Source organism: Antechinus flavipes, chromosome 2, assembly GCF_016432865.1.
Source record: "Antechinus flavipes isolate AdamAnt ecotype Samford, QLD, Australia chromosome 2, AdamAnt_v2, whole genome shotgun sequence".
In the NCBI taxonomy this organism is placed as follows: Eukaryota; Metazoa; Chordata; class Mammalia; order Dasyuromorphia; family Dasyuridae; genus Antechinus; species Antechinus flavipes.
This window is the reverse complement of record NC_067399.1, coordinates 572,504,739-572,527,953: the sequence shown is the minus strand read 5'-3', so window position 1 is coordinate 572,527,953 and position 23,215 is coordinate 572,504,739. Positions and strand designations below refer to the sequence as shown.

The 23,215-nt window shown below is 37.4% G+C and overlaps 1 protein-coding gene across 1 annotated transcript in view; it reads right to left on the bottom strand.

Annotated features, from left to right (window-relative positions):
• Positions 1-21,269, bottom strand: part of ARNT2 (aryl hydrocarbon receptor nuclear translocator 2) — a 258,192-nt gene extending 236,923 nt beyond the window's left edge. The window contains exon 1 of the mRNA XM_051981159.1: positions 20,962-21,269. Within this exon, the coding sequence (XP_051837119.1) occupies positions 20,962-20,992 (31 nt within the window). The 5' untranslated portion in view covers positions 20,993-21,269. The remainder of the gene's footprint in view (positions 1-20,961) is intronic.
• Between the last annotated feature and the right edge of the window lie 1,946 nt (positions 21,270-23,215).

Below are 23,215 nucleotides of genomic sequence, written 5' to 3'. Positions count from 1 at the left end.
TGAATTTACTGGCCTGAAATCACCAGCAATTAATAATGTGCTATATTTGTTTGTGATAACTCAATGTAGTTTAAGAGTTAGGAAAACATGGAGAGCTTTGATTTTGGCTGCAAAATGAGGAGGAAAAGAGGAAGTATGAGGCATGGTCAAATATCATAGTGATGAGGTCCTGAATGGTATATTAGATAGTGAGAAACTAAAAAATTATTGCCTGAGGCAAGATAGGAAAAAGCACTATTAGAGACCAGTTTAGCTCCATGATCCCACACTCTAGGGAGACCATCCAGAATGTTAAACCCCTGAGACCCACCCTCTGTAGAGGTCTTGAGGAGTCTCACCTTGCCATTCTCTGTCAAAAATTCCAGTCATATCCCTGAGTTTAAATTTTCCCTATAAAATCTACTTATAGTTCATCCCATAGCTGCTGTCTTCCTTTGGGTCAGTCTGCCTCATGGTGTCTTTCCCCTTATCTCCCCTCAACCCTAAAGCCACATGGTATCTCTCCTAAATCCACTCTGCTTCCCAGCCCCAATTCTCTTCCTTACAGCTAATAAAACTTTTAGGGTGCTGAATCCCTTTCAGGATTTAGCTTGGCAGATAAGGGCAAATCCTAACCTCATGAAGTGCTCCCTTTCTACTGGATAATTGTGAGTTCCACTGACGAACCTCTTTCATATGCTCTCCCACTCTATCTCATATTTACCATTCCTAGTATCTACTGTATCCCTTCATTTTGTCTGTAACCTCTTCTCTAAGTAAATCTACTTTTTGCCAAAGAGAATGACTATTTGTGAATTCTTCATATGACCGAACCCCAACTCTTGGTGACACCATCATCTGGTGTCTACAACACCCACATCACTTTGGTCCTCAAACCACATCATTAGTTTCATAAATCTAGAGCTGGAAGTGACCTCAGAAGCCATTTTTGTTGCGCCTCTCCTCATTTTACAGATGAAGAAACTGAGACTCTGAGAGGTTAAGTGACTGATCAAGATCATATATGTGGTAAGACAAGGGTGGGAATCTGAACGTAGCCGTTCTATGATTTTAGAGTCTATTCCTTCCCAACTGTATCAGCCTCCCTCCTGAAGTACTCACTTAACTAGGAAAAAAAAAATCAAAATGTAACCAAGCATCCAAAGCAGGATATGCAACAGTGGCAAAGAAAGGGATAAATCAGACAGTAATTAACATTTGAATGAAGATCCCAGATCGTTAATTACTATCTGTTTCAGACATTCCATATGAGCAACTTACCTGAAAAGCTTTTCAATTTGTATGTTAGTAAAGCTAGTAATTAAACTCTTCAGTTTCCTATTGACTTCATTAGAGATATGATAATTTTTACATGATTTGATTACAATTACTTTATTTGTCATATATCTGTCATTTAGGTGAAGAAAGAGTTAACTTTAAATGCTTCATTAAAAATCTACTATAACCTGTATTACAATGCAAACTGTAGAATGTTAGTGCATCATTGAGTCCAGCCCCTTCCACCTCCACTTCTTCCACTTCCTCTTCCACCACCATTCTCCCAGCTTTCTTTTTCTCAAGCTTATTTGACAGAAACTGAGGCTAAGAGAAGTAAAATAATCACCCAGGCCACATCTCAATAGTGATAAGCAATAGTGCCAGGTCTAGATCCCTCTTCTTCTGATCACCCAAGTTCAGCATTTTTGTCAGAAAGTATTTAAAATCATTTGTATTCAATCATGTCCAAATTTACCAAGTTTAATATAAGGTAGTCCACTATGCGAATGATAACATTTTAAAATATGCGCTGAAGGAAATTTCCTGAGAAATTTTCCAAGTTTTTCTAGTACCAAAGCTGGCTTTCTAACCAGTGCTACTAATACTGTACTGCCTCTATTTATGATAAAAACTACTCTGCTTTTGAACAGAATATTGAAAGACCTTTGCATCTAATTCAATAAATATTAAGTAGGTACAAAGCATAGCCCTCCATTATGTCACTTAGTGGTCAAAAAATTCAGACAAGAGGAAACAATGTCCCTCTATAGAGGAATAACGGGAAGTCATGGACAAGAACAACTCAAAATAAGAAAGCACAGATGACTTATGACCTGCACCAACAAAGAAGGTACCCATATTGACAGAATAAAATCTTTTAAATAGAATGTGAGCTCCTTGAGGGGAAGACTATTCCATTTTTTTTTTTTTTGCATCTTTCAATGTTAGCATAGTACCTGTTATATAGTAGGCATTTAATAAACACTTCTTAATTCACTTATGATTATGGTTGTGCTAAAATATTGATGTACTGGAATACTCACTATATTTTACAGATTATTTTCTATGACAATTAGCAGATTCCTGTCTTTAGTATTAATGTTTAGGTTGTGGTACACTGATTTGCTGGATTTCAACTTGGAAATATAAGATCTGATTGCTGAATTTTCAATGTAAACATTCAGGCCTAGGAAATCCACAAATGCCACTGATAAGTGCTTGATGTATTGTTTTGTTGATTGCCTAGACTTAAGAAATTGTGAAGAAAATGTTAATAATTCAGTTTAAGCCTAAAAGTATATTGTATAGAAACCACCTTATGGTAGAAAATATTTACCACTATACTCTGATTTGTAGGTCATAAAACATTTTGTGATCCCATGACTCATGTTGCATTTATACTTCCCAACCTACATAGAGCAGGTTCAAATAAGAAACTGAAAATACAAAATTTGACACCTGGTCATTCAGTTTGGAATAAAGTGGTTTTATGTAGCATATTAAAAAGATGAACTGAAATTCAAGAGATCTACCACTTGTCCTATAACTTAGAAGCTGCAACATCTTTTTCAAGAACTCCACATCTCTGGGCCTTTTTCTTATCTGTAAAGAGAAACTGAACTATGTGATTTTTAAGGTCCTTTTGTTACTTAAGGTGCAATGTTTTCCACTAAGCACCTCACAGATCCTTCTTTTATTCTAATCCATATATGTCTTGATAGTCTTGAAGAGGCTGAGTGACAACCACATTAGCAAAACTAGAACTAGAACTACATCTGGCCCTAAACCTACAATGTAATACCATACCTTTTGTTCATTTGAAACTTTTACTTAAATTTGATGGTTCATTTCCCAATCATTTTATTTTTTATTTAATATAATAGCTAACATTTATCTAATGTTATAAGTACTATATACCCCTTTTTTGTCAAGACTTTAAATTTCTTAGATTTTATTAGTAGAAAATGACAAGCCATTTTTCCAGAATAAGAGTGCATTGCTTCTGCCACTTTCTTCTGGTTTTCCTTTCACCTATCTAACTGCTACTTCTATATCTCCTTTGCTAGATTCTCCTCCATATCATAGCCTCTAATTAGAGGTGTTCCTCAGAGTTCTGTTTTGATTATCTTCTCCATGTGGATGATTCTTAAATTTACCTCTCCTGCCTCAGTCTCTGCTGATCTCCAATCTCCTATCTCCAACTTCCTTTCAGATATCTCAAAATAGATATTCAGTAAATATCTTAAACTTCAATACATCCAAATTAGAATTCATTGTCTTCCCCCCACCCCAAACTCTACTCTCTTCATGTCTTTCCTACTACTACAGAACGTGATACCACCTTCTTAGTCCCTCAGGCTCACAACAATTTAGAAGTTATCCTGTATTACTCACTATTTTATATATCTCATTAACCAAGTTGTTGCCAAGGCCTGTCATTTTTACCTTTGCAACATCTTTTTAATATGGCCCCTTCTCTTTTCTAACAATGACTCGCCTCATGCCTCGGCCATAGCAATATTGAGTCTGCCTATCTTAAATCTTACCTTACTCCAATACTTTCTTCATTTGTCACTAAATTGATTTTTCCAAAATGCAGGTCAGATCATTTCCTCTACTCAATAAACTGCAGTGCTATCTGTTCCTTCCAGGAGTAAATACAAGATGCTCTGTTTGCATTCAAAAGCCTTTAAAACCTAGTCCTTTTCTACCTTTCTCGTCTTCTTAAACCCTCACCCCATCTTTCAACTCTAGGGACTCCTGGCTCTTCCATGTCTGGAATTCTGTTTCCTCCATTGCAACTACTGATCTTGCTGGTTTCAAATCCCTACTAACACCTCACCTACAGGAAGTTTTCCCCAGCTCTTCTTCATCCCAGTGTCTCTCTATTAATTATTCCCCATTTATAGCTTGTATATAATTTGTGTATATTTGCAAGTTGTCTCCTCCAATTGCCCTTAGTTATTAAATGGCAGTTTTGCCCAATAAACTGAAACCTGGGAAGGACTTTAAATTATAGATAAATAGATATCTAAAAATTTATAACTTCAGGACATCACTAGTCATTTTGACCCTTGTCAATGGATTTCAGTGACTCTGGAGCAAGATGAAGCTGATTACTCTGGGAAACTCTGCCTCATTTAAATCCAATTCACATGTAAGTCAAGATAACACCTTATGATGTCATTGGTCTTCTTTAAGAAAGAAGGATGATCAATAATGACAAGATCCTTGTAGGCAGGGCTATCTTTTGATTCTTCTTGTAATTCAATGCTTAGCACAGTATCTGGAACAGAGTAGGCACTTAGTAAATCTTTCCTGAATTGAATTTTCCTTTCTAATGGAAAAATCACTGGATTTGAAGGGGTAAATAATATGTTTGAAACCAAGTTCTACTATTTACTATAAATGTGATTAGAGAGACGTAATTTCTGAACTTCAATTACTTTCTCTGTAAAATGAGGAAAAAGCCAAGGAGATCCAAGGTTCTTCCCTAAATCAAAATCCTGATCCCAAAACTTAAGCCATAAAAAAGGAAAGGAAAAGGAAAAAGATAGGCTGTATAACTTTAAAAAAAAAAAAAAAGCTAGTGAGAAGGATGCAAATTGTTCAGAAAAGCCCCTCAACTCTTCCAATTTATATACTGCCTATTACATGTAAGACCCTAACTTTTTAGCTTTGAACTGCTTTTCCCAAGCCAGAAAAGAGCTCTGATTTTTGATCCCATTTATCTGCAGTAATTATTCTTTCTTTCAGAGCTTGTTGTGTCTGCTAAGCATATCAAGTTATGGTAAAAATGATCCTAGAATAGGCATCATTTTAAATTGCTAATGTGATGAAAACATAAGTACTGTTTCTAAAACAAACAACATTCTTGCAATTTTTTTTTTATTTTTAGCTAGTTCAGGGTATATCAAGGGTCTATCATCCACAAAACAGTAGGTCAGCTTTAAAGGCCAATATTTATTTTCTTTTCCTCTGCTGAGAACAAATACAAAGTCCAATGGCCCCTTTGTTTCCTTTTTCAGGTGCCATAGCTCTGAGATCCATAGCACAGCATTCTTAGTTTTCTCTTATCACCTCTTTGAAGAGACTTTATCTCTAATTTTCCCTGTTACAACTTTGTGTCACCTGATCTAATAAAGTTCTCTACCCCTGGCAAACAAGTAAGTGCAAAGCTTTTAGGCTGAAGATATGAAGAAAGCTGGGGAAAAGTTGAGTAAAGTAGGTCCTGACCTTTTGCTGATTTCAATTTTGCTACTGATCATTGGTGCTAAAAAATATCTATATTTTCACCTTCACCTTGACTTACTCAAACAACAGTTTCCTTTAATTGTTCTGCCTCAGTTTCCCTGAATTGTTCTGCCACAATGGTAACTGCCCTCCCTGACCATTAGAACTGATATACTATTAGCATTCCATAGAGCCATAAAATGCTGATGGTGGGACCCTCCGAACCAGACATCCTGACACCCAGTCTTCCAACTTATGAGAAATCATGATTTTTTCTTACCCCCAACCTGTCAGACCTGAATTAAGGTCCCTTCGTGGAAGTTTCCACTCATCAGAGTTCTAACCCCACCCTACTTTGTTCCCTTGATCACTGGAGTCCTATAAGAATCCCTGGAATTCTTCACTCGTTGTTGGATGCTTTGAGACATGAGTCCAATCCAGTCCTGGGGGGAACATGGATCTTGTTTTGCCTCCAGCACAATCTTTCCCTCTCAAATAAAATATTAAAAACTCTCTAATCTTTATCCTGCCTCAGTTTCTTCAGCATTACAAATTGACCCATTATTAATAAAGTGCTGGAATTGGAGCCACTAATACATGGGTTTAAATACTACCTCAGACATTTACTATGTGACCCATGACAAATCCTTTACCTAGTAAAATGGGCATAATAATGGCATTTATTTCATATAAGTTTTGAGGATAAAATGAAAACATTTAAAAAATATTTATTAAACCTTGAGGCACTAAGTAAATACTATCCAGAAGGTATTTATGATTACCTTCAGTACCACCATTTATTGCAAGGGGTCTTATCCCACAGTTCATGAAGATTATTTCAATATAATTGATTCCCTATGTAATCCTATATAAATTATTCCATGCATTAAAAATATAAAAATATGCATGGCATTTAAAAAGGAGTTCAAAAATTTTGCCAAGATGTTACAAGTGTCCAGTATATAAAAAAGTGAAGAATCCCTCATTTATTGGGGAAAGAGTCTAGTAGGGCTACATTAGCCATAAGAGAAAAACGGGATTTTTGATGTTGTTTTTTTCCAGTATGGTCAACAAGTGCACATCTGTGCTTAGCCCAGTGCCTGGCAAAAAGTAAGAATTTGATATGACTGACTGACTACAGCAAAAAGCAGGGGCTGGCCATATCAATAAACAAGAAGCTAATGAATTTGGGTCTTCCTTACTCCAAGTCTACTTCATGAGGTTGTTTTTAGAGCAATTTCTATTTGCTATTAGAAAGAACTTATCTACTATAGCCAGTTCAACTGATTCATGTTTTCAAATCTTCAGAACCATAATTCTGAAGTATCTCCACATTTGAAGTTTTTGCCACCCTCATTACATGCCAAGGGAACTCATCCAATCCTCCTACTCTAGCCTACCACATTGGAGTTTGCCTCTTTTTCTGAACAGCCTACATTACTTATATAGCACCTATAATCCTTTCTCTCAAACTCAACCCTTGAGGCCTAAACTCATACATTGTATTTCTCTGTATCTCACATAGTTCCTAGTACAATGTCTTACTAAAAAAGTGAACAAATAGACCAGTCCCAGGAAGTCTGCTCAGATTGTATTCTTAGAAGGTAAAGGCTACAAATTGAAAAAGGTAGGGAGGCAAGGAAGAACATGCTAAAGGTCAATATCACCAATAAATACCAAATACCTTTTCTCCTTATGTGCTAAATTCCAAAAAGAGATGAAAAAGAAAGCATGATATATATAAAAATGAATGTGCCATAAAAACAAAAGGTAACAAGATGACAAAAAAGAATGTTCTATTGTTTTATGATTTACCACAGAAAAAATAAAAAATAAAAAGAGGAGGTAGTAATATACCTGTCTGCCTGACTCTTGTTTATTGATCTGTGGATAATCATAAAGCATGAGTTGTTACATGATGATTCATTATCATTGCATTAGCACAGTGTGTGATAATCATTTTTTAATGGCACCAAAACTATTAAGTACCCATCAATCACCCTAGTGAGCATTTTTGGTGTTTGTTGTTTCTCTGTGATTGTCAAATTCTATTCCTAGAAATCTCCAAGGACCCAAATCAAGGAATGTGTCACCAACAACCTGTTTCCACTCCAACAATGTTTCAGTGTTCATAACTCCAAAATGTTTGAGACAAAATTCACCAACATTGTAATAAGTGCTGGCATTCATTGCTTAATAACCATGTGGAGGAGAAATTGCCCTCTGAAAAATACAAAAAAAATCATCTACTTCAAACTGGGTCATGCAAGTGTTAACTGAACTAAGAAAATCACAACCAGTTTCTGCTACAACTAGGGAACAAGGAGAACAAAAAAAGACACTTTGAGCTCTGGGGAAGTCCCCAAAAGCAGATAACAGTTCCTTCATTTGGAAAAGTTTTGCACTTTTAATTAAATTTCTTAAAGGTCAGATCAGCAGCCTGGGAAACAAAAAAGTTCTTTGCTGGTCTGTGAAGGACTTAACCTTGAAACTTTCAAGTCCACATCTTTCCCACTGAAGAATAACAATTTTGAGTATAATGAATGAAGAGGCCTATTATGAAAGAGAATAGTAGCAAGTCCTCTACCAAGAGTACCTTACCTTCTTCCGAAGGGAAAACAAAGAACAGCCTGATCCCTAGGGCCAGCAACCGTGAATAGCAAATCAGAAGCAAAGTATTTATTGTGTTTAAATTATAATCTATATAGTCTAAAGAGAGGGTTGTATGATTTAAAAACAAATTGTTATCTTTTTTTGGACAAGGATCTCATTGGAACTTTACTATTCCCAATGATTCTATCTAAAATAGCCTTGAATTTGTCCGTAACTGGACTAAAATCAAGTATTTCATTTCCAATAGACACTCCACCCCTTTATATGGTCAGACTCTCCTTATCTGCTCCCTTCAACTCCTCCTTTTCTATATTAGTTGTATAACTTCTCAGGGCTCACTCCTCATTGGGATTATCTCTAAAACTGAGTCTCCCTCTCTAGGATTTCTCTTTATTCAAGAAATCATGGACCATGAAATTGGGATTATCTCTAGAACTGAGTCTCCCTCTCCAGGATTTCTCTTTATTCAAGAAATCCAAGACAAAAAAATAAACAAACTCCCAACTTCTACTTTAGAGGATTGTTGTGAGCCTCAAATGATAGAACAGTGGACAATCACTTCGTAAAATCTCAAAGTAAATAAGAGTTATTACAGAACAGTGGACAATCACTTCGTAAAATCTCAAAGTAAATAAGCGTTTTTACAGAAGAGAATCCTAGATTTAGAGATGAAAGGAAATCTCTGGAAGATCTGGTGCAGCTAACCCTTCATTTCACAGCTGAAAAAACTTCAACTCAGGCAGGTTGTGATTTGCCCTAAGTGGCAGGGGAAATAAAAACCAAGATCCCCCAGAAAAAAAAGCTACAACTCTTTTCACTGCAGTCTCAGTTTCTGATAGATGATCTCCAATGACAGGAAACTCACAGTCTCAAAAAACCACCCATTCTACTTTGGACCAATTTCAAGAGTTGGTAAGTCCTTCATTATATCAGACCAACATCTGTCTCTCTCCAGTTTCAAACCCATTGCTCCTAGCTCTGTCCCCTAAAGCCTACTTTTTCTTCTCTATAATAATCCCAATTCTCCCAAATTTTCTTTGCCCCAGGATCAAATACTTAATTCCTTTAATCTATTCTAATGCTTTCCTAAAGCTTCCAGCTTTATACTCAGACTCAAGCTCAGTACTTTTGTTTCTCTTTCTCTATGTGTACCTTACTTGTAAGCATCTTCTAGAAGAGCTAAGCAGAGACCTTGTTTCGTGTATGTTTCAGAGGTTAATTTTTGTACATCCAGAAACACATTTGGGAGGTCCACAGGAGGTAAAATACCATGATTGAATTGTTCATTGTGAAGCTCAAGGACTAGCTGATTAAAATAAGTGAGTATAAAGTATTAATTACTTAGCCCTCCTAGGGAATATGTCTCCCCAAAAGGAGAGTCAGCAATTCACAAATGAATCTCTAATTGATGAGATTGGGAAGTAAGATTTGAGATAAAGCCTCAAAACCTGTTGGTGCTCCTACAGGGCCTGCCACCTCTCTGATCCACTTGGGAGTTAAAGACAAGGAATCAGTTTTCTCTATAGTAGCCTGCAGTCACAAACCACATATCCTTCTGCAAATGAATGGCCATACTGAGGGGCATATTAAGGACATGAGTTCCTGCTGGGAGAGAAGGTATCAGCACAGCAAATGTTCCAAAATACAATTGAGAATCAAGGAAGATAAAAGTCTTCTCATACATGTTTCCCTCCCCCTGCTCCCCACAGAACTACAAAATGTTAGAGCTGGGGAAAACCTTAGAGTTCATGATGTCCTAATTTTTTTTTTTTTGCAAGGCAGATAACTACAATGGATCTGGAAAAGGCACAGCACTCCCAAGTCAAACAGAAAATGGTCCGTCAGAAGAAAATTCATAATTGTATTCACTAATAGCCAAAAAACCCTTAATAAACAAAACCAGAAAGGAAGTATCTTTAATGTTGGCATATGTAAGGAAAGAAGCCAAAGCAAGAGAGCAAAAACAGGTACTTCTCCAGAAAGTAAACCTCAACTTCCCTACAGGAAGAGTAGTAATTTAATAATTAGAGGAGCAGAAAAAAATATATTGCTGATGCTTCTTAGTCTAGCCTCATAAATCTGTAAAAGAGTAAGTAACGAGTATGTGGGAGATGAAGAAGCTTATCAATACAAAAAAAATCAATATTTAACAATAATCTGGAATTCTCATGTGTGTTTCCTTCCTCTTTCTTTCTTTTTTCTTTCTTTCTTTCTTCCCACTCTCTTCCTTGGCAAGAGAAGAAAATAGGACAGGGAGAATGGGCTTGATTCTTTCTAGTTCACATGAATTTTCTTAAGTATCTTTTCGCACAGTGCTGAGTTGTTTTGGGGCCAAGCAGATAAAATGCCAAGGAATTGGCCAAGGAATCAGAGAGAGTAGAGATGCATTAGTGTTGCTCTCTTAATTTTCCAAACCAACTTCCTCTTTCTCTCAAGATGACCCTCACACACACCTTGTCCTTCAATTAACTAAATAATTTCAATTAATTTTAATAAGTAAATTCAATGATCTCTAGTGAGTGTGGGAAGGAGGGGCACTTTCAATATTCTTGGGACTTACTGTACTTTTGTTTAACAAATCCATAATGTAAATTGTCCATATAATTGTCTATAGCATGACACAAAACAGCTCCTAAAAGATACTCTTTTATAATAGAGAATATTGTTATGTTCCTTTGAGACCAACTATGTACGGAAATTATATAGCTAAGCACAATGATTTAAAACACTGAATGGAACCTCTGTTTATTATTCTTGAGAACAGAGGTATCAGACACAACTGCACATGGTACCTCTTCCCCCAACACTCCTGAGAGAGGCCAAAACCACATTAAAATGTAATTAGGAAACATCTAATGAAATAAAGAAAAATACAAGAAAACCTTGTTAAAATCAAATTGATATGTCTCCTTGTAGAGATCCTTATGTATGGATTAGTGGCCCCATTTCTAGTTGAGTTTGACACCATTGCTTTAATATACTGTTACTAGATTTTAAGTCCCTTGAGGGCAGAGAATAAATAGTTCCATTACTTATCTCCAATAGCATTATGGCTTTCACAGTAGGAAGAAAGTTTAATGTCTTTAGTAAACCAAATTCACTAAAGAACAAAAATCAGTTCAAGGTATGTCTCTTTTGTAATCTACCCAAGATGGCCTACTTATCCAAGCAATGTAGGCCTAAAGCAGGAAGCTTAAGGTTGTCTAATACTAATGTCCCAATTAAATGATCATTAGATGAAATCTATAAAGCAAACTATAAATCAGAGATTTAGCAATGGTTTCATAAACTGCTGTTGTATAAATAAATAATCTATAGTCAAAATTTATTTTGTATATAAGATCTGTCTTGACTATTTTGACTTTCCTTGGACCTAATTCACAGAACAACTGACAAAATTCAATTTCTTTTTGTATTCTAAACAATGGCATATGATTTCACATATTATCATTAAATATTCATACCTATGATAACAAAGAACAGCTAGGTAACTCAATGGATACAGTATTGGGGCTGGAGTAAGAAAGATTTATCTTCCTAAATTCAAATCTGGACTCAGACACTTAATAGCTATGTGATCCCGGGCAAGTCATTTAACCCTGTTTGCCTCGGTTCCCCATCTGGCTGAGCTGAATAAGGAGAGGACAAATTCCAAGTCTTTGCCAAGAAAACTCCAAATGGGCTTACAAAATAGTGGAATACTTCTGAAAACAATTGAACAATAACAAAATGGTTAAAATATGGTAAATTCATAAGTATTCACTTTCCTGCAACCTGGCAGTCCAAATATTTCTTTGACCACAAATCAGTCAGTCAGTCATTAAGTATTTATTAGGCACTTACTTTTTCAAAATGGAAATTTATTTCTCCTGCTAGGAAAGGGGGGGCTCCTTACTCTCTAACACTGATAAAAACAATTGTGGAAATATCTGTGCTTGACTAACACAGCTGGAAGTATCTTTAAAACTGTAGGGAAATAATTAGCTTATAAGATTCTGAAAAGATCTACTTGAATATACAAGAAAAGGAAGATTTGATCCTTGATTTTCTGTTAAAATGGTCTAGTTCCTCCCAGCTTTCTTCTCTTTCCATATTACTTCCTACCTACTCCATACATTCTTATATGGACCAATTATTTACAGGTTGTGTCCCCAAGAATAATATGGGCTCCTAGAGGCTAGGGGCAGTTGTTTACCTTTGTATTCCCAATCCTTAACACCATTACTGGCACATGGGGGGGGGCGTATAAAAGTAAGCTAATTAGGTTATTAGGGTGGAGGGAGAGTATACATGTAGCTTTGGCAAATGTGACAAGGTCTAAGGAAGACTAGATTTGAAGATAGAGGATTTGAGTCAGAACCCTGACCCTGCTGCTTCCTTCCTATACAATCCCTTTGCCTTTCTGCCCAACCCTTAAATCTACCCCTTCCTTCATGTTCACCATCATCCTTGAAAGCTTAATGTTTTCTCCACTCCTCAAGTCTAATTCCATGTAGCCATTTAGTTACCAAGTCTTGTTATTTCTACTGAAATAGACAAAGGACTGGCCTCTCCTCCCCTCCCTCAGTCTTAGGGCTAGGGCTCATGGAGAAAGGTCTGCTCAGCTAGATTAGGGGACTTCTTTTGCACTTCAAAGTGCCAGATCAACAATGCTCCCAAGGATATCTGTTCCATGAGGGTGGTCACCTAACCCTGATCCCTATCTATGTTAAAGCATCTGTCATTGTATCTTTCCTCCTGTAAAGTCGAGTCACTGTTTAATGTCAAAATGTGCCAGCAAGGATGAACAAGAATGCTTACAAGGCTGTCCCTACTTTAGTTGGGCACGGAACCATGCCAGAATCCTACTGGAGGTCCGTCCTGGCCATGCACACCACCTAGGCCAGTTACAAATAAATTATTTCTAAATTATGAATTACTATGGCCGTCTTGAATTTTATTGCCTGGGCTATTTCACTACCTGCACAATATCTCTGGAATTCATCCCCTTAGTGATAGAACACTTATCATGTACTTTATTTCAATAGACTTCTAATTAATTACTCTGCCTGGAGTTTCTAGTTACATCAATCCATCTTCAGCACAGATGTTCAAATGACTTTCCTAAAACACAGACGGGGTTTATCATTCCCCTACAAGAAAACCACCAATATGTTTCCTGTTGGCTCTTGGATAAAATATAAACTCCCCTGTTCAGATTTTAAGGACCTTGACCATCTGGCCCTTTCCAGCCTTACTCTCCTTTCAGCACTCCATGGTCTAGCCACAGTGGCCTTCTGGTTTTTACTGATATACGACATTCTATTTTCCATCTTTCTTCTGTGGTTGAAATGTATCTCTTTTCAACTCCAATTCTTTGAATCCTTTCTTCCTTCAAAACTTAGCTTACATGCCACTTTTTAACATGGGAGTTCTTAATCTGTTATTTACAAACCCATAAGGCATATAAAAGTAGATTTCAAGTGGTCCGTGAACATAGATGGGAAAGAATAGATCTTTATTTTCCTTAATCTCTGAAATTTAGTATTGCATTCAATTATGAATGTAAATAACAAATATTATTCTGAGAAGGGGTTCATAGGTTCACCAGATTGCCACTGAGGTCTAGGACCGTCAAAATTTAAAAAACCTTTGCTCTAATATGAAGCTTTTCTTGACATGCCAGCTGCTAGTGCCTACCTCAGAAATTCTCTGAATTTATTTTATATATGCTTATATACAGACATATCTCTCCCAATAGAACTTAAGCTGTTCAAAGGTAGGCATTATGTAGACTTTTTATTGGTATCTCATGTCTTACACATACTAAATGTTTAATAAATGACTATTGATTGATTAGAAATTATTTGTTTTCAAATCTTTATCGGCCAGTAAAGTACCAGCTCAGGCAGGTTCTACTCCACCAGAAATGCTTCAGATATCTTCCAAGGACAAAAAGAAACTGCTTTCTAAGAACTAATCTTGCTTGGGATGGAGAGTCTAATAACCAGACTGATCATTTAATGATGAATTTTGGGACCACTTCAAATCATAAAACAAAGAAATATACATAAGAGTCCTCAGTATTAGTCATACTACCATCTTCAGGAATGATAATGGCAGAAGTTGCACAAGAGGAATTAGAGGATGATAAGCATTACAGAGGTATTAGATGTTCTAAAAACAATGTTATTGCTGAGGTGTGTAGCATAAATCTCCCTCCCTCAAAAGCCACTGATTTATGAGGTCACTCCCACAAAAGGTCATCGGTGACAGTGTTAAAATATAAATGTGGGTTCTTGAATATTTTCAGTGTTTCAGGGAAATCAGCAGGGGTTGCTATTAATATGCAAATGTGCGTTGTGAATCACTGAATAGAGAGAGAAATAGACTGAGAGAAAAAGATTATCTTCTCTGATTTTCGAGGCAGAGGACTCTCAACTCAACTAGGTGAGTGGGTAATAACCACTGTCAAAGCTGGGAAGAATAATGAGTATTTTCTGAAGATAGGAAAGAAGTGGGGGAATGCAATATTGTGAAGACCTGATATACAGGGCAAAGGAAAATCAGCATGACTAGGAAAAGGAGAAATATAGAAAGGGGACAGAAGAATGGGTTATTGCCCTAGGAGATACATCACAGGCCAAAGGAAAAAGATAACAATAAAGGACTCAATGTGCAGAATGTTTTCATCCAGGGTACCTGGTCATGGGAATATATATTTTGTGCATAGTATTCTCAACCAATCAAAGAAACAAGTTGGGAGAAGGATGATCATTTTAGCACTAGAAAGGATCTCAAAAATCATCTAATTTATCTCCCCCAACTTTAAACAGAAGTCAGAGAAGTTATACAAAATTTAACAAAGTTAGTTATACAAGTAGGAAGTAGAAGAACTAAGATTTGAACATAGGTTTTCTGACTCCCCAGACCAATGTTCTTTCCACTGAACCACAGGAAAAAACAGAGAAGACAGTTTTGGATTCTGAATCATATCTCTGAACCTTACTACCAGTAAAACTTTTAGTAAATCACTTAACCTCTTTAGGCCTCAATTTCCTTATCTGCAAAATGAGAGTCAGTCTGAAGTACCATCTCACACCTTCTTTTTAAGATGAAGGAAAAGATGATAGATTTGGAGGGAATGTGGGAAAACTGGAACACTAATGCATTGCTGTTGGAATTGTGAAATGATCTAGCCACTTTGGAGAACAATTTGGGATTATGCCCAAAGGGCTATAAATTGTGCATATCCTTTGATGCAGCAGGGTCTGTATCCTAAAGAAATCATAAAAGAAGGGAAAGGAATCACATGTGCAAAAATGTGTGAAGCAACATTTTTGGGGAGGCAAGGAATTGAGGGGATGCCCATCAATTGGGGGAATAGCTGAATAAGTCATGGCATATGAATGTAATGTAATATTATTGCTCTATAAGAAATGATGAGTGGGTAGGTTTCAGAAAAGCCTGAAAAGACTTACATGAACTGATTCTGAATGAAATGAACAGAACCAGGAGAATATAGTATGCAGTAATAGCAAGATAATGTTATAATCAATTATAACAGACTTAGCTCTTCTCTGCATTATGTTGATCCAAGACAATACCAACAGGCTTGGGAGGGAAATGCCATCTGCATCTGAAGAGAGAACTATGGAGATTGAATGTGGATTGAAGCACACTATTTTCACCTTTTTTTATTTGTTTCTTCTTTCTCATGGTTTTTCCCTTTTATTCTGATTTTTTTTATAACATGACTAATATGGAAATGTTTAAAATGATTGTACATGTAAGATCTATATCACATTGTTTGCTGTTTTGGGGAGGGGAAAGGTAAGAGAGGGAGGGAGAAAAAATTTGAAATTCAAATTTTACAAAAATGAATGTAGAAAATTATCTTTACATGTGGTTGGAAAAATGAAATACCATTAAATTAAAAAGAAAAAGGAAAATATGACAGAGTTTGACTAAATGAGCTCTTAAGACTCCTTCTCACTCAACAACCTATATATTCTCAGTCTTTAATTGAATTAATAGCAAGGAGGGCCTACACATCACAACTAAGGCAAGGCAATAGTAAGAAGCCAGACTTCCTCATGCTGAAGTCATTTGTGCCCAAAATGAGAAATGATCTTACCCCTCCTGTTACTAAAACAGAGGACAAAGGCCCAACTTGTGGCTAGATGAAAGGAAGATGGGGTAGACAGGAGAGAAATATAATCCTAAGGATCAGAGCTAGCTCAGATCAAGGAGAAGAGGCAACAAGTTTACCTACAAGAGATTATTCAAAGCTGCAAGCAACAGGTCAAACTGAGTGAGCAACCAAGACGTTTTTACATGGATGCTCTTCAACTGTATAAGTCTTTTGTAGCCCACAATTTCATCATACCATTATGGTTTGATTACATACTCAATTCATCTGTGTGCTAGAAGGAAGTCAAGCAGAAGAAAGAATACTACACGATTTGCCAGAAAATTTGGGAAAGGAGTGGATTTGAGATCATGGTCTTTGTGAAGAAATTCTTCCTCTTCCCCTATCTTCCTATAAATCTATCAACCAATTCTTATTGATTGTCTACTAATCAATTAGTCAAAAATTAAGAGCTTGCTATGTACTAAGCACTAGAGATACAAATAAAAGCAAAAACCATTTTTGCTCTTAAGAAGTTCACATTCAAATGTGGGAGAAAACATGTAAATAACTAGGGCAAACACACACCAATGAATAAAGTGCATGGCCTGAAGTCAGGAAGATGAGTATTCTTGATCCCATTTCAGAAATTTACTAGCAAAGTTATATTGAGAAAGTCACTTTACCCTGTTTATCTCAGTTTCCTCATCTGTAAAATGATGTGGAGAAAAAAATTCAAACCACTCCAGTGACTTTGCCAAGAAAATCCCAAATGGATCACAAAGAGTGGGATATGATTTAAAAAAAAATCTAAACAACAATCTCAGAGAAGGTACTAGTAGCTAGAGAAATTGTGCAAAATGGCATTTAAGAAGAAATGAAGGCATTTAATGAAGGAAATTACTGAAATTAAGGTGAAGCTGAGGGAATAAATTATTACAGGCATGGGGAGAGCAGTATAAATTCAATAAAAGAATGTGCAAGGGATGAAAAGTAGGTTAGGATAGCCAGACTTTAGAGTGCATGGAGGGAAGTAAATTGTAAAAAGATTAGAAATGTAGGAAGAAGCTCAATTATCAACAGTTAAGATGTCAAATGAATTAGTTGCTACTCCACCTTAGAGCACTGAAGTTTAGGAAAATCATTTTGGCAACTGAGTGGAAGTTGGTTTAGAGTGGGGAGGGCATTGAGAGAAGATTGGTTATAAAGATATTCAAGAGTACAGGTAATAAGTGATGAATGTCAAGATAGGAGAGAAAAGTAGCTATGTGAGTGAAACAAGAGATTGTCTGAAGGTTAAAAACAACAAAATTTGGTAACATTGGAAATATCAGTAAGGGAAAGTGAACAGTCAAGGAAGACGAGGTTGTGGCTTAGAGTACTGGAAGAATGGTGGTACTGTTGACAGTAATAGAGAAGTTCAGAAAATGGGGGTGAGGATTTGGCAATGTGTATGGAAATAGTGAGTTGCTTTTTGAACATGTTTAATTTGAGATGCCTATGGGGTATCTACTTTAAGTTATCCAAAAGACAATTGGTGGTATAAGACTATTACTGAGGAAAGAAATGAGTTGGATATATAGGCCAGGAATTTATCTTCATGGAGGTAGTAATTAAATCTGTGGAGCTGATATAATCAAATAAAATATTATAGAAGGAAAAGAGGACATAGGAAAAAGCTTTGGGGTGTGTGGTGTGTGGGAACAACTCACTTATTGGTAGGCATGATGTGGATGAAGATCCAGCAAAGGAAACTGAGAAGGAAAGGTCAGACAGTCAGAAGAACCAGGAGAGAGAATTGTCAAAAAATAAAATAAAATAAAATCCAAGAGGAGACTATCTTTGAAGAGAAAATATCAACAGTATCAAAAGCTGGACTATATTCAAGATATCATGCTAGGTACTATTAGGGATACAAAGATGCACAAAATATGGTCCTGGGGATAGTTACAATCTAGATGTGACTAGAGTTCTATGCCTTATTTTTTTTTCTAAGATAAAATTTGAAATGTTTTTCCCCTTTTCTTTTTTTAAATTATAATAGCTTTTTTCAAAATATGTACAAAGATAGTTTTCAACATTCGTCCTTGCAAAACCTTGTGTTCCAAATTTTTCTCCCTCCCTCCCACCTCCCCCCTTCCCTAGATAGCAAATATCCAATATAGGTTAAACATGAGCAATTCTTCTAAATATATTTCCATATTTATCATGTTGTGCAAGAAAAATCAGACCAAAAGGGAAAAAATCATGAGAAAGAAAAAAACAAACAAATGAAAAGTGAAAATACTGTGCTTCAATCCACATTGAGTCACCATCATCCTTTTTCTGTATGCAGATGGCTTTCATTATTACAAATCTATTGGAATTGGCCTGGATCACTTCATTGTTGAAAAGAGCCAAGTCCATCACAGCTGATCACCACATAATCTAGTTATTGCTGTGTACAATGTTCTCTTGGTTCTCCTCACTTCGCTTAGTATAAGTTAATGTTAATCTCTCCAGGCTTTTCTGAAATCAGCCTGCTGATCATTTCTTATAAAATAATAATATTTCATTACATTCACATGCCGTAACTTATTCAGCCGTTCCTCAACTGTTGGGCATCCATTCAGTTCCAGTTTCCTACCACTACAAAAAGGGCTGCTACAAATATTTTTGCACATGTAGGTCCTTTCTCCTTTTTTATGATCTCTGGAATACAAATCCAATAGAGACACTGAAGTATCAAAGGATATGCAGAGTTTGAGAGCCTTTTGGGTATAGTTCCAGATTGCTCTCCAGAATGATTGAATTATTTCACAATTCCACCAACAATGTATTAATGTCCCAGTTTTCCCACATCCCCTCTAAAACTTATCATCTTTCCTATGATCTGAGCCAATCTGAGGGTGTGAAATAGTACCTCAAAGTTGTCTTAATTTGTACTGAAACCTGTTTTTCTTTTTTTAAAAAACAAATTTAAATTATGCCATTTGAGACTAATGCATTTCACTTATGGAAAACTGAAAAATATAGTTAATGGAATTCAAAAAATTGAATAACCATATTAACTACCCTAAAGACTCTCTTCAGTCTGTTATAGTAAGTGATAAATGAAAAGAAACATAATATCCAAACAGAATTTCTTATTGTTACATATGTAATACATGTGTAATATCCTACCTGACTTCTCATAAATTCCAAGATAGAGACTTTCCCTGATAGCAGAATCTGAACTAAATACATTTGAAGAATCTTAAAAAGCCTGGGTTTTAGTCCCAGTTCTGCTATTTGTTAGTTGTATAACCTTAATTAAATCAGTTAAACCCTTTGAATTTCATTTTTAAAATGAGTGGTTGAAATAGAAGATTTCTGAGATTTATTCCAGCTCTATGACTTCAAGTGCAAGTTGTCAAGTACTTACAAACTGTATCATAAATTTATGCTATGGCTACTTCCAAACACATCTAACTCAGATTAGTCATCAAAAAATATTACAGTTGATACTATCTCCACTTCAATTGATTTATTAATATATTGCATCTAATAGTTGCAATAATGTGTAAATATTTTTATTAAACAAACTTAGTTAAGCTATGAAGTAATATTATTCTGCACCATAAACTGTCCATGAAACTTGATTCTCATTCCTAATCAGAATCTGTATTAGTATCTGAATTCCCAAACTCTATCTTTTAAAAAGAATTTCCATCTCTAAATGATTTTTATGAAACTATATGGCCTTTGAAAGTGTAATAAAAGTTGATCAGAGTAAGGGATTCCAAATTTCAGGTACCAGAAAACTAGTTTAACTGAGCTGTCCAGCAACCAAAATCCATTAGACAATTTTCATTCCCTCTGCTAAAAGGTTATGTTCCAACTTTTCTATTCATAATATAATCTAAAAACCAGTTCCCAACAGGTAGTGTACTTTTACAAATAAAACTATTCTCTTTCAGCCCAGATCTTAAAATAGGCATATATTGGCAACTGGTTGTAAAACACTTTCTTTTTCAAAACCTACCAAGATCAATCTGAATGTCTTTCTGAACTCAGATTGGAGAGAAACTCAATGCCTTGCTTTTTAATTATGATCATTATAGCAACATTTATTTTGCACCTAACCCTCATTGTTATTATCACCATCACCAGCTACTGAGAAAACTTACTGTGCTCAGCAGGGAGACAGAAAAGAATCCCAGGAGTTGAATATGAATCCTAAACTTGGGTATCCATGATAGTGTCCACAACTAACAGTACAAACAATGCCATAACTCCCAACCTGATGGCCAGGCCGATTGGCTTGGGTCTCTTAGATACAGCTTTGGAGATCACTCCTTTAGGCTGAAATGGGACTGATGGCAGGGGGAGAAAAGGATGGGCCCTTTTGAACCTGATGATTGTTGTGAGCGCCTTACCATCCATCATCACAAACACACATTCCCCACCTTGGCTTTTCTCCCACCTAAAGATGCTCAGCAGAGTGCTAGCTCCACAGCCCCTTCCTGGTTCCTCCGGGCCCGATCTGGGGACGTTTATGATGTTACCGCTGTTAGTGGGCACAGGGTGACAGGCACCTCTAGCGATGGGCTTGGAGCTCTGCTCAGTATTGGGGGGGGCGGATACAAGGGGGAGCGGGACAGTACCAGATGCTTCCCACCCACTCCCTGCCCCAAGGGAAGCGCACCCTCAATCTCCTTCTCCCCAAAACCGCAGAAAAGGTTACTGTGGCAGGATCGGGAGGCAAGAGGAAGGGTTACGTTACTCACCCGAAGGATTGACCGCTGCCGGTGTTGCCATCTTGTCTTTAAGAAGAATTTAGAGCAATGCAAGGAGCAAGGGGAGGGGAGGGGGCGGGCTGGGGTGAGGAGAAAGGCGGAGGAGAATACTGGGCGCCCCAGGCGTAAAGGGACCGAGGCCAAAGGCGCTGCAGGCTAGCACCCACACAAAGGGACAGGGAGGGAAGTCAAAGCGCAGCGCAACGCGCCAGCTAGGGTTCCCCACACCCACTAGCCTGCCTCCCTCGTCCTCTCCCCCTCGGCGCTGCGCTCCGCCCAGGCCCAGCGCTAAGGCTGCTGCTGTTGCTCCTCTCCTCTCTCTTCCTTCTCCTCCTCCTCCTCCTCCTCCTCCTCTTCCTCCTCCTCCTCCTTCTTTCCCCCCACCCCTCTCTAGTTCAGCCTTTTGTCGGGAAGAAGGAAAGCAGTCTCAGATCTCCGCGTAAAGATGCCAGCCTCTCCAAGATGTCTGAGCTGTAACACCGCGAGACTTGGGGCTGCATGCATTAAGACCCCCAAAGTTTGGGACCGCTTAGTCAAACTGCCCTGGAGAAAGCTGTCCTGGAGGCAGGGGATGGAGAGCTAGGGGCCGCCTCTCCCGCGGCTAGAGCGCGCTGCTGCCACCAGTGGCCCAGCGGCGGAGAAGGGGCGCAAGAAAATGAAAAAGGCAAGGCAGAACAGGGGGGATTGAGGGGTGTGGGGGGAGGTTTCAGGTAGAAAGGCCACATGGAAACAAAGAGGGAGTTGGCTAGAGCCTAGCTAAATGACCTATGACCACCAGCGTCTGGTGAGCCGTGGGGCCTTGGAGGATTAGCAACTCCCTTGTCATGTTGCTATAAGCATAAAACCACTCCATGTGTGGTACAAGCAGCTGTACCGATCTACCAGTATTTCAATTTTGAGATGTCTGTCATCTTTCTTTCCCCCAGAAGAGGTATTTCTGATGGCGACAACCTAGTAGGATTCCACAGTGTCTCTCGGCGTGGGTTGAAAAAAAGAAAGAAAGAAAGAAAAAAGCATTAGAATTCAAAGAGAGACACAGTCCTTAGAATCCTAGTGATGAGGAGAGGCAGAACTGAAACAATGGCATCACAGTCCTAGCCCAATTAGCATGCTGCAAGCTTCTGATAAAGTTCACATCAGAACACATTCAGGACCAGAAAACAACCTTTAAAATGACATCATGGCTCTGATTTAAGGCTACTCAACACTTAACACATCCAGAAGACAAAGTTAATAGCTAGGGACTATATTAACAGTAGACATACTGGTTTTCCCTCTTCCCACAACACCCTACCCTGCTCCCCCTTAAATCAGTGTATTTCAGTGCTGGAAAAGAATCTTCAAGACATCATACTGTAGTTATTATCCAGTTCAAACTACTGAGTGCAATAAATTTCTAAAATTTAATTCTGAACTTGACTTTTAGAAGTTCAAAACTTTTGCAATTGCCCCATTTAAACCAAGTATCTAAGACTTGATGAAGTGTGCCCATATTCTTAAAAGTACACATAGATATAGTCATGGATAGACTTTAGAAGACCTAAGTAGTCATCCCAGATCTGTCAATAAGGAAGCATGCAGACCTGGGCAAGCCATTTTACTTTTCTAGACCTCATTTTCCTTTTGAATACAATGTTACAGCTCAAGAAATCTTGGAGAGGACTGGACTCTAAATGGCCTTTGATTTCTAAAGTCTTATGATTCCAGATTTTGATTTCTGGAAAGAATTTCAATGGATTTGTCAGGGAGTCTGACTGACCATTTGTAAAAGAGACCACATAGCTGAATAAGGGATGCATAAATGTCATCAATTTATAAAACTCTTAAATTATTTGTGTTCTTGGGAGGGAGGAGAGAGAAGGGAGAGAAAGAAGAGGAATAGAGGGGTAGAGAGGGAGGAGAGAGAGAGAGAGAAAGAGAGAGAGAGAGAGAGAGAGAGAGAGAGAGAGAGAGAGAGAGAGAGAGAGGAAGAGAAGGAGAGGGAAGAGGGAACGAGGAAGAAGGGACAAAAAAAAGGAGAGGGGGAGAAAGAGATGGTGAGAGAGAGAGAAAGAGACAGAGGGGAGAAGAGAAGGAGAGAGGGAGGCAGGGAGGGAAGGATGAAGGAAGAGGAGGATAGGGGAAGAAAAGAGTAATCACACCTCAAAGAAAGATCTGTTCAGAATAGAAAAGTATATTTCTGCATGTAATTATACTATCACTATTATTTTCTGAAATAAGCAACTTTTTTCCCACGCTGAATTTC